The following is a 12355-nucleotide window of genomic DNA, read 5'->3' on the forward strand; positions in this document are numbered from 1 at the left end:
GTGTGGTAGGGGTTTAGGAAGTGATAGATATTTTCTTGGCAGAAAGATCATACATGTCTCATGTCACGGCCATTATAGAGGGAAGGGTTGTCATGACCTTGGGTAGAATGAACTAACAGACTCTTCTTTTACCCTGAATGGAAGAGAGTCTTACAGAGCCAAGGGGCCTAAAGGAGAGTGATTTAAAACAGCATTTATTTTTCAGGGCGCCTGGGTGGCTCAGCTGGTTAAGCATCCAACTCTTGGTTTCAGCTCAGATCATGATCTCAGGGTTATGAGATCATGTTGGGCTCTGTGCTCAGTGTGGAGTCAGCTTGGGATTCTCTCTCTCTCCCTCTGCCCCTCCCTACTCTCCCTTCTCTCAAATAAATAAATAGAATCTTTTTTTTTTTAAAGATACCACTTATTTTTCAATTCATTTGCCTCTCTTTTGAAGTAATATTTCTCACTCTTCTTTAACTTTCTGTAATTCTTTTCTGCTGGTAGCACACTTGTTGCATATCATTTTCTCAGACAAGAAAAGGTTTCCTAGTCATTATTTTATGTATCAGAATGGTTCTCTTATAAATGTAGTCATGTGATCTCAATATGAACACAGTTATTATAGTGAGTACCTACTATGATGAATATGATTACTGATCCAGAATTATCCACATGCTTCTGTGTATGGAAAAGTATTTTTTTTCAAACCTAGAAGTCCTATCTCATTCTTTGTATACAGATAGCTGTTACAAGCAATATCTGGTGTGTAAGTATAATGGCCAAAGAAATAGACTTCTTGAATTTTCAATTTTTATTTTACAATTTCTTTTATCTTTGTTTTTATTTCACTTTTTTGTTTCAGAATTGTATTGCCAGAGTTTTCCTTTTCTGATTATCCTGTTGCATGTGGTTCCTGAATGGGCAGTATCAGTGTGTGTAAGCTATTCAAGCTGACCTCAGAATTTCATTTCTTGAGGCCCAGAGTGGTTGAGCATCTTCCTTAAGCTCAGACCCCAGGGTTCTGGGATCAAGTCCCAATCGAGTTCCCTGCAGAGAGCCTTCTTCTCCCTCTGCCTGTGGGTCTGCCTCTCTCTCTCTCATGAATAAACAAATAAAATCTTAAAAAAAAATTTCATTTCTTTGAGGATTTCATACAACATATTGAATAAAACTCTACTTTAAAAATCCAGCTATCGGGCAGCCCTGGTGGCGCAGCGGTTTAGCGCCACCTGCAGCCCAGGGTGTGATCCTGGAGACCTGGGATCGAGTCCCACATCAGGCTCCTTACATGGAGCCGGCTTCTCCCTCTGCCCGTGTCTCTGCCTCTCTCTCTCTCTCTCTCTCTCTCTGTGTGTGTGTCTCTCATGAATAAATAAATAAAATCTTTTTTAAAAAAATCCAGCTATTGAAATATATTCTAATTGTTTTAAGAAAATTCCAGTTTTTCAGAGGGTTTTTTTCCCCCCAGAGGGTTTTTAATTGATTTTGTACTGTGAACAAAAGTTATAACCTTGCATTTGAAGAGTGTCCTTTTACCAGTATAACTTTAGAATTGGTGACGCAGGAATTGAGGCTCAGCAACTGGTGGGAAACAAGTAGAGAAGAGTGATGACCTCATTATGCAGATTTTCAAATAGAATGTGTTATTTTGGTTTCTTCCGTTAAGCTAACTTAGTTCATATTATCAAGGATATATTATTTGATTGGAAGGAATATTTAATCTCTTTTAGGTTTAGGATGTCCAGATTTTGTAGTCCTGTTCTATGTTAAGCCCATCCATATGCAAATTCTACTCGCCTTCAAGGTCCCTCTGTTAAACTTCTTATCCCCAAAGCTGGCCCTGCCCTACACCTTACCCACCACCTTGCAACCCCCAAAAAGAAATTATCTTCACCTTTTGCTTTAAATTTCTGTCGTATCTTTCCTTCTTTATACTTAGTCATAGTTATTTGTGCATATATAATCCACTATGAGTGCGAGCTTAATGTGAGTAGGCACAGCAGAGTGTTCAACACCACACTTGGCAACTGTACAGTACAATTTTGTACGTGTTGAATATATGATTCTATTTTATGAAAATGAATGGCTTATGTAGCAAACGGGCTTTCTATTATGTGTTTTTTATTGTACTCTCTCAGTGCCACCCTGGCGCCCTGTGAAGGTCATGTGGAGCAGTAAGCCCCATGGCTGGGAAGCAGGAGACTTGAGTTCTAGACCCAGCTCTTGCCACTTACCCGCCTTCGCACAAATCACCGAACCTCTGTGGCCTGCACTCTCCTCATCTCAGAAATGAGGCTATTGTGTTATATGATCTGGCAGGCTTCTTCTCATTCCAGAACTCGCTGGTGGGGTTATCTATCATGGAGAGTGGCATGGCGGTCTTCTTTATTTTCCCTGTGTATCACAGAGATTATTCAGAATCCACCACCGCATGAATACAGATGTGGTCTGTCAGTGTGACAAAGACCGCTCTCAAGAGGAAATTACTGGCTTTGACAGCTATCCAACCCTAGGTTTAGTTTTTGAGATGTCACTATAACAAGTGTTATGGCCAACGTATCCAATTCCTCATCTACATATATGGTTGAATATGCTGTTCTTGCTGTAATAGCATGAGGGCTATTTTTCTTTTAATCCAACTGTCACATAAGATACTGTTGCCACGGTTTCTTTCTTATGACCAAATGTTGCTAACCCTTTCAGTCATCCCTGAAGTTATTAATAGCCACACATCATGAATGTATTCATGCCATTTTCCTTTATAGAAAGAGGAATCAATTTCTTATGTTTTTCTTTTGCAGTAGATAGCTAACTCCTGGGTAAAATAATCTCGATAATATTATGCATCACATTAATAAAATAAGAAAAGCTTGTACCTAATAAAATAAATTGCCATTTTATATGAGGTATTTAAATAAACATTATTTTAAGACATGGAAAAAAAATGGGCTCAGAGTTAGGAGTTACATTTAAGAGTTTGGGTTGTCCTCCTTACATATATCCTAAGAATCAGAATACAAAATTTCCCGTACTGGGTTTTTATTTCCATGACACAATGACCCATGATGAGTTTGCTACCTCATGTCTAGCCATCTTGTCTATCTCCTACGAGGTGACTGTCCTCCATCAAGCTACGTTGAATATATACACACTTGCCATTTAAAGAGTATTCCAAGGACCAGCAGTATCAGCACCAGGGAGCTTATTAGCAGTACCTAATCTCAGGCCCCACCCCAAATGTACAGAGTCAAACGTGTTCACTTTAATATGACCCCTGGGTGATAGATACGCACATTAAAGTTTGAAAATCACTGGCCTGCCTTTTTGGTTACATTTTGGATGAGGGAAATTAATATTACTTTTTTAGTATTGCTTTCTAATTGTATTTCTTAACTGCAATAGTTTTTAATTGCCTTCGGGATAGCCCCTAGATCCCTTGACCTGATATCCAAGGCCCCTACACACAGAGACCTCATGTGCCTTTTTAGCATGTCTCCCAGCATTTCCCAAATCATAAATTCTACTCCACCATCCTGATCTGCCTACCCTATACTGATCCTATCATTTTTAGCATTTTTGCTCATGCTGCCCTCTCTTCTCAAACTCCCTCATCCACAAACCTAAATGGCATCCATTCCTCAGAGTTTAGATGAACTCTCTCTTCTGTCTAGCCTTCCCTGAACACTCTGGCCCAGAAAGTTTCTTTCCTTTTCTTAGAACTCCTATAGCACTAGCCACATTAAGGTATCTAATAATAGTAAGCACAACAACACCGGCCACTAACATTTACTGTATTTACTGCATACCAGGCACTTTGTTGAATGAATCCTCATAGGACCCTCCTGGGTTAGGCCCTGTCTGTCCCTGTTTTACAGAGGAGGAAAAAGTTTGGAGAGGTCACAGGATGTGCTCAAGGTCACTGGCTGGTGAGTAATGGATCCAAGACTCAAACTCAGGCAGATTGACTACTGAGCTTAATCCCTGTCATGTTCCCTTCTTACTTCTTTTAACAGTGTAAGCATCCTGAGGGCAGGAACCATGCCTTTTATCCCCATAATACCAAGCATGAACATGAGGAAGCAAGGCACATTCACTCTGCCCAGAAATGTTCTTGGTTGCATAATTAAATAACTTTTCTCTGCGTATGGATTGGATTGGTTTAGATTGTTATACTGAGATTTCATTTGGTTATCTGTACTATACACAAAAGGAACTATTTATAAAAATGTACAAAAGGAAGCTGATGTAGCATTTTATCACATAAGACTATAGCAGGCATCCCAGTTTAGGTTGTTTTGATAGGAACCTATGTGTTAATGCATCTTGCCTTTAGAATTATAATAGTATTTTTCCAAATAAGTTGTGAAAGCAAAAGACAATTTTAAATTGACCAGTGGGATTTTGTAATTTTAACTGTATAGGGGTGCTAATATATAAGTTCACAATTATTTCTTTATAAGGTAGGATTCTGCTTTGATCCACTTGGAAGACCCTCTCATCAGCGGCTGATTTTGGCACTCTGTTTATCATTTCCAGTTTGCCCACAATATCTGCTTGTCATCCCTTCTTGGTTGCAATCTGCTGCATGAGAAAGTCAGGAAGTGTGGTAATTAAGTGCACTCTGGACTTCTTGTGGCACCTGTTAGTTCCTGTTCTTTCCCTCACCTCTGCCTACCCCAGGTCCTAAACTGACCCCAGAAGAGGCAGCATAGGTCCTAATACTGATAACCTTTACTTTTTTTTTTTTTTAACTGAAGTATAATTAGCACCTAGTGTTATATTAGTTTCAGGTGTACAGTATAATTTAACAGTTCTGTACATTACTCAGTGCTTATCATGAAAAGCATACTCTTAATCCCCTTTATCTCTCTCATCCATCCTCCCCCCACCTCCTCTGTGGTAGCCACTAGTTTGTTTGTATTTAAGCGTCTATTGGTTTGTCTCTTTTTTCATTGTTTCTAAGTTCTACGTTGAGTGAAAACACATGGCATTTGTCTTTCTCTTGACTTAGCATTGTACCCACTAGATCCATTCATGTTATTGTGGATGGCAGGAGCTCATTCTTTCTTATGTCTCAGTAATATTCCATTGTGGGCATAGCCCACATCTTCTTCATCCATCCATCTATGGAAATTGGGTTGCTTCCACATCTTGGTTATTGTAAATAACGCTGCCATAAACTTAGAGGTACATAGATCTTTTCGAAATAGTGTTTCTGTTTTGGGGGCGTAAATACCCAATAATGGAATTATAGGTTCATATGATAATTCTATTTTTAATTTTTTGAGAAACCTCCATACTGTTTGCTGTGGGGCTGCATCAGTTTGCATTCCCACCAACAATCCACAGGTGTTCCTTTTTCTCCACATCCTCACCAAAATCTGTTATTACTTGTGTTTTTTATTTTATCCATTCTGATGGGACTAAGGTGATGTCTCATTGTGGTTTTGATTTGCATTTCCCTGATGATGAGTGATGTTGAAGCATCTTTTCAGGTGTCTTGTTGGCCATCTGGATGTCTTCTTTGGAAAAATGTTCAGGTAAACTTTACTTTTCCTACCCTTTCTCCTGCTTACCACCCATCTCTACTCCCACCCTCATCCATGGAACTTGAAATTTTGGGATCCCAGAAGTAGTTACTGGTAGCTAAACATGGCTGCTGGACTCTTGTGTTGGACCCCATCATCCTTTCTGCCCCTAGTGTATCTGCATCTCTCACCTCAACTTTATTTATTTATTTATTTATTTATTTATTTATTTATTTATTTATTTATTTAAATGATTTTATTTATTTACTCGTGAGAGAAAAAAAGGGAGGGAGAGGCAGAGACACAGGCAGAGGGGGAAAAACAGGCTCCATGCAGGGAGCCTGATGCGGGACCTGATCCCAGGTCTCCAGGATCACGCTCTGGACTGAAGGTGGTGCTAAACCCCTGGCCACCCGGGCCGCCCCACCTCAACTCTTTTAGGTTGCAACTAAGCCCCGGGAATAAACATTTACACCTGTTTCCCCTCATTTTCTTCACTTGTAATCCAGCCTCAGGCTGAGCCTCTGTCCAAGGTTTGGTTCTGACCTGCCCACAGCCCATGCTCTCAAGTGGCCTTGGTAGTTGGACCTGCTCCTTGCCAGTCTGACCTAAAGCGAGCTGACCATTTGCCGCCTTTCTCCAGTGTGTCTACCTCCTCCCCAGAACACACATACCACAAAAATTTCGCTTTCCCTCTCCCATCAAGTGTAATGTCTGAAAGATTTGTGAACTTGTGTGTCTACCTTCCTGAATCCCATTACTTAGATCCCTTGTATCCCATATTGGACCACATTCTCAGTTCAGGCAGAAAACTGCTGTGTCTACTTGATAAAAGTGTTTGGACTACCTGAATCCATCTTCTGTACATAGTTCCCCAGCTCTGATCCTATGTAATTCCAGAATGCTTTCCTTATGCTCAGGTTTAGGATAGCTGTCACTCAAGTCACGTCATACCCTTATTGCCATCCGGGAGAACTTTCTCTCATCTATCTTTGATTTCCTCTTTCAGGGACAGCAAATTGTTGGCATGAGTGCCATCAGCATCTTTTCCTGTACCAATAACTTGCATGCCTCTGAGGGGCTTCAGAATTCTCCGCATCACACCCCAAGCCAGTTGATTAGCATTGTCACACATGATCAGATCGACTTGTTGTCTGTCATCGTTGTACCAAACCTTTCCCTCTGCTCTGCATGTGAGCTTGCCTTCTGCTTCAAGGACAGGGTCCTGGCTTCTGCCCGGATTTTCTTTGCTGCTTCCTCTTCACCCCCAAAAGTTCTCAATTTTCTTTCAATTCTAGTTGTAAGGAACAGGATCTATTATTTTTTTTCTTCCTCTCCTTTGTTCTGATATCATTGGCTCCTTGTTTTCTGATCTAAGACCTTTCTCTGTCAGCCATTTCCTCTCCTGTTTATAACTTCCATCACATCACTGTCTACAGACATACCTAATCCTCCAGCCTAGAAAACTGCTCTCCCAACCCAAGTCCCTCCAGGTAGCCCCCCCACCATTCTTTTTCTCAGGTTTCATTCTTATCACCTTCTCCAGGTGTTGAACACCCCACTCGGGAGCTCTGTCCTTGATGCTCACACCCCTTCCCCCAACTTTCCTAGCATTGTATCATTCAGTGCCACTGATGGCAGTTCCCATTTATTAAGCCCCTGCTAGTGTAATCTTACCGAATCCATGCAGTGATCCTACGAATTAGCTTTTTGTTACTCATACCCACTCTACAGGTAAAGCTGAGCTCCTATATTGCTAATTTCAAGCCACAGTAGATGTAATTCTCAATTACTGTATCCTTTGGTTAAAGAAGAAAACTGACATAGAAAACCGACAAATAATAAAAACATTTTATTTGATGACAGTCACACTGACCTTGTTAATGGTCATGTGTCTTTCTTACACCTCAAAATTGTATCTTTTGATTTAAGAATACCACTGCCTAATAATGGTAGACTGAGTTTACGGTTAAAATAAAACATCTGAACACATTTAGCATTAAGTATCATCCAGAAGTTATGTTAAAGAACTGATGTGGAAACAAAATTAAAGTTAAAAAATGTATTTCTCAACCCAAGTCAATATTATTTTTAAGATTTCTTGTAATCCATTCATGACTTTGAATAGAAATCTTCTCTGCTTTGGAGATGGCATATTGAGTGAGGCTCAACCCAGGGATAGTAGAGGGCAGTAGAAGAGGCACACTGTTATTCCCTTTTTGCAGAAACCTAACTGTGTTTGATGGAGAGGTGTTCAATGAATATATGAATGAATGAATAAATAAAAGGGCAGGAATAGAATGAAGCTGATCAAAGTTTATATCTTCAAATTATGTGTTAAATTGAGTAGAGCATCTGCTGGTTCTTCATTTTATCTGGGATTATTACAGATTGTATTTTTTTTTTTTTTTACAGATTGTATTCTTTACAGGACTTTCGATTGCAGATTTAGATGCAGAGGGCTTAAAAAATATGAATTTGACTACACATTTGTATAGAGATTTAAACTGCTATCATCAGAAAATTATTATAGTAGTTTTAAACTCTATCAGAAAGCTTTTAATGGAATGCTGCCATCATAGTCAAATTCATTTAATTGGTTGGAACCTTCTTTTTCTTTCTCTCTTGTACATTGCCTAGTAGAATAATAGATAAGTTTCTGTAGTGACTAAATTTGTTATAATGTTGGTGCCATTCATTCTACAGGTTACAAATTGGTCATGACAACAAATGGCTGGATGTACTTTTCATGGACAACTTATATTCACAAATTGGTGGTTTTGGAGAAATCCTCAGAAATCCTAGTTCTTCAGGGCTATTTATTTTTACTGACTGATTCATTGTACAGAGATGAGATTTGAACTGTTAAATGCTCAGTTGTGCTGTGTGTATGTTTCCTGGCACCCATGGCTAGATGTGTTTCAGTTAAACAAGAAGGAAAGATAAATGATGGTATGTACTTGCTTGTCAGATGGCAGCATCCATCTTTGAGTCAGGAATCTTGGTGGAAAACTCAAAAGTCTTTATTTTATTTTATTATATTATTTTTTAACAATTTTATTATTATTTTTTTATTCATGAGAGACACAGAGAGAGAGAGAGGCAGAGACCTAGGCAGAGGGAGAAGCAGGCTTCATGCAGGGAGCCCGATGTGGGACTCGATCCTGGGTGTCCAGGATCAGACCCTGGGCTGAAGGCAGGCGCTAAAGCGCTGAGCCACCCAGGGATCCCATCTCAAAAGTCGTTAAATGTGAAATTACCTCCTCAATCATTTTTATTCCCAATTAAATTAATGTTTGATATCAACACAATAGGCTTGTGTGGTATTCAGTACCATTTTGTGTTCTTTCTCTTTTAGTTTCTGATTTTCATTGTAATTCTTAGTCTTTGTTTTTTTGGGGCAAGCTTATGGTTTAATAAATCAAATTAGCTTTCGTGGGTAGATTTAGTTTTCTCTAATGACTTCCTAACCAAAGTATACCTTCTTATGTGAACAAGCCAAAGTGTATTACTGTTTATTTGACTGACAAGGAAAGACATTTCTGATTTTATTTAGTAGCTGAAGTAAATTACCACAAATTAAATGTGAAATAAATGTATGGTCCTCTTAATGAACCAAGCAGGTTGAGAGACAAACAAAACTTGCAGTAGATCTCTTTAACCAGTTGGTGGTGCTAAAAACTCTGATAAGAAACTAATTGAAAAGAGGAGGTTAAGCCAGAGCCTTGCTTGATAAATGTCATTTTATTAGTTTTTGAAAAATTAGTATCAAAAATATATGCCCAGATTATTACATCTTCTCAGCTTAGGAACCAAACCAAATCTCTTCACTAGGCAGGAGAGTACATTCCTAGTAAACTCCTGTAAAGATCTCATTGGCTCCCATAGTGATCACATATTGGAAATTACATGGTTGTGTAACGTCTGGCTCCATCCTGGAAATAGCCTTTAGCCTGTTGTCTGGGGAATTGAAGTCTGGGCGATAATGTATGCTAGAGTAGTGTACCTGGTTCAATTTAAATTTATGATCTGAATTTAGATTTAAGAAATACTGTGTAGTAGTATTTTTTACATATTTATTTATTTGAGAGAGAGAACATATGCACGCATGCAAGAGCACGGGGAGGAGTAAAGGGAGAGAGAGACAAGCAGATTCTGCCCTGAGCACAGAGCCCAGCGTGTGGGGCTCGATCCCAGGACCCTGAGATCATGACCTGAGCTGAAACCACGAGTCAGACACTTAACTAGCTGAGCCACCCAGGCACCCCTGATTACTACTGTTTTTACCACTAGTGTGCTTTTTAAGGGCTAGGTTTGCTTAACTCTTTTTAACCCCTTAATTTTTTAGTGCCAAAGAAGCCCAGTAGAGCAATAGTCCGTTTCTTGACTGTGTCTTGAGATTCAGTCAGAAGCACAGAAAGGCCTTGGGGTCAGGGAGAGTGATTGTAATTTTGCTATACATTTCATAATTGTCATCCTGTAGTCACTTACAGGACTACAGCTCAGCTTTCCCAGCTTGTAAACATGGATAATAACATCTTTTCCCCAGAGTTGGCGTAAGCATTAACTGATATAAGGAGTGCTACTTGGGTGTCATTTCCCTTGCTACCATCATTGGAGGCAGAGGCTGGGACTGAGTCCTTTTGAGCCTCTGCTCTACCCTCAGACTTAGTCAAGCCTGAGGACAGGAGGTCCTCTTTATGTCTGATTATGCCTCATGCTTTGCTAATGAAAATATATTTCTAGGTTGTGAAGTTCCATGAGGATTTTGTAGACTCGCAAACTCACAGAAGAGATACTCAGATAGTTTATCTGGTCTTCAGATACTTGCCTCTATATCCTCGTGATATTTGTCTGTAGGTCGGTCTCCTTAAACATTGAAGACTGAGGAAGGCAATAAAAGATTGCTAAAAGGTGTAGCAAAGGTGTGCCTCAGAGTTGGCTTACCTGTTCATGTATTTGTTTCACAAACTCTTACTGAGCATTACTGTTACAAAGATGAACCCCAGAAGACAGCTGTAGACTTCAAGAAGCAGGATGCTTCCTGCTTGGCAGGAACTGATAGGCAGCCCTTATCTATATAACAGGAAGATTATCTAAATTTAAGTATTCTTTATAATGTTACAAAAATCAGTTATAGGATTGTAAAATTACTAAAACTTTTTAAAACTCTGGTGATGAAATTTGTTAATGTCTCCACAGCATAATATGTGTTTGGAAGGTTGACACCAGTTGGCAGATGCTTCACTATGATGATAAAGTCATAAAACACAATTAATAATATGGCTGTCAATATATATATTTTAGGAATGGCAGAGCTGACATCTTTGGTTAGATCTCCTTGATTTGGATCTTTGAGATACAGACAGAATCGTGGCCTCGGATGACAGTAGAGGCTTCAGAAATCACATACACCATCTCTCTCCTAGCTGAGAAAATGGAGGTCAATGAACTTAACAGCTTCCTCAAGGTTACACAGACCTGGATCAAAACTCAGGTCTCCTGACTCCCAGTTCAACGCCAGCACATTATTTATCTGCCCTAACGTCTACACGAGAAGCCATTTTCCGTGGAAACAAAAGCAGGTGTGTGTTTGTTCAGCCTCTCTAAGCTTCCCTACGAAACCCAGAGCATCATCTCTACCCAATTATCAGAATGAAAACTTTGTATCCAAGACAGTTAATTAAGATGCTCCCACATACATTCGGAGCAGAGCTGAGGGGAGGGGCAGAGAGGCACCCAGCACACGGTTCTCAGAGCACACAGGTGCCCACGTCTGCTACCCCTACTGAAGCACCCCTACCGAAGCAGACCAGGTTTTCCTTTGCAGGCTGCCTCGCCTGCTCCGCTTCTCGTCTCTTGCTAGATGAATGACATCCTATGCCGCAGGTGTATTAGTAATTTCTGAGTTTGTTCCCCACTAAAAATGACCTCATTGTTTTTGTGCTTCTTTTCCATACTTATACAGTAACAGGAAAATAAACCAGCTCTGAGTACAGCCCACAGCAGAAATCTTGTGCTCTTTATGCAAGTTTGATTTATAGACGTGTACTGCAGAGCGGAGTGACTATGAAACATTCATCTTCCCATTGCTAGTTGCCATGGAAATCAAGTACACAGAGCAGTGTCATTCCAGTCCTGGTGATGCCTGCAGTAGTTTATCCCTTTGTTGTTCTTGTTTCTTAAGCAACTGCCTCGCATTCTTTCATCATTACAATTAATCATGCACACAAGTTTTTATCTTTCATCTCAAATAGAAAGTACTAAAAATGTCTGACAAAAATAGGGAGAATTTAAATATTCTTGTGGCTTTAAATATGTATTTGCGATTTTCCCCCTCAGTCCCATTGGAAAATAGGTCATGTAGAAAAAAAAAAGCACATATTAATGTACAGAAATTTCAATCAAGAGAGCAATAGAGAAATCTGAGCAAAAAGCAATGCTACGCTCAGGAAATCTTAAGGAGCTTCAGACTCTCAGGCCTCCCAGTGCTTGGAATGAAATAAGTCTGCATTTTGGGTAATGCCAACCAAAAACAGCCCCTGAGCTATATATTATCAACTCTCTTTTTGTTTTGTTAGTCTCCTTATGGATTTGAACAACCTGAATATTTGCTGGATAGGTTACAGTCAATTTTAAAGAGTAGGGAGGCTTCTTTCTTTAAAGACTAATAAAGTTCAAGATTTTTTTTTCAGAGTAGGTAAAAGGAATTCTGTTTAATCTTCCTTATTTTTTGCCTCAGTGTCACCTAGCTTAGTTCATAGTACATACCAAGCCAACAATTAATAAGTGTTTACCAATTATCTGCCTTCTTTTAATGGATTTCTGGCCAGGTCTGTTGTTTA

General features: G+C 39.5%; 1 protein-coding gene across 5 annotated transcripts in view; it reads left to right on the forward strand.

Moving 5' to 3' along the window:
- Positions 1–12355, forward strand: part of EFCAB11 (EF-hand calcium binding domain 11) — a 161348-nt gene that overhangs the window by 27298 nt on the left and 121695 nt on the right. The window contains exon 6 of one of the 5 annotated variants that reach the window (XM_055303588.1): positions 845–963. The exons of the other annotated variants lie outside the window; for them this stretch is intronic. Coding sequence (XP_055159563.1) covers positions 845–899 — 55 coding nt within the window. The 3' untranslated portion in view covers positions 900–963. Of the gene's footprint in view, positions 1–844; positions 964–12355 lie in introns of those variants that run through there. 5 annotated transcript variants of the gene reach the window in all.

The sequence above is a fragment of the Nyctereutes procyonoides genome, unplaced genomic scaffold (assembly GCF_905146905.1).
Source record: "Nyctereutes procyonoides isolate TBG_1078 unplaced genomic scaffold, NYPRO_anot_genome, whole genome shotgun sequence".
Lineage (NCBI taxonomy): Eukaryota > Metazoa > Chordata > Mammalia > Carnivora > Canidae > Nyctereutes > Nyctereutes procyonoides.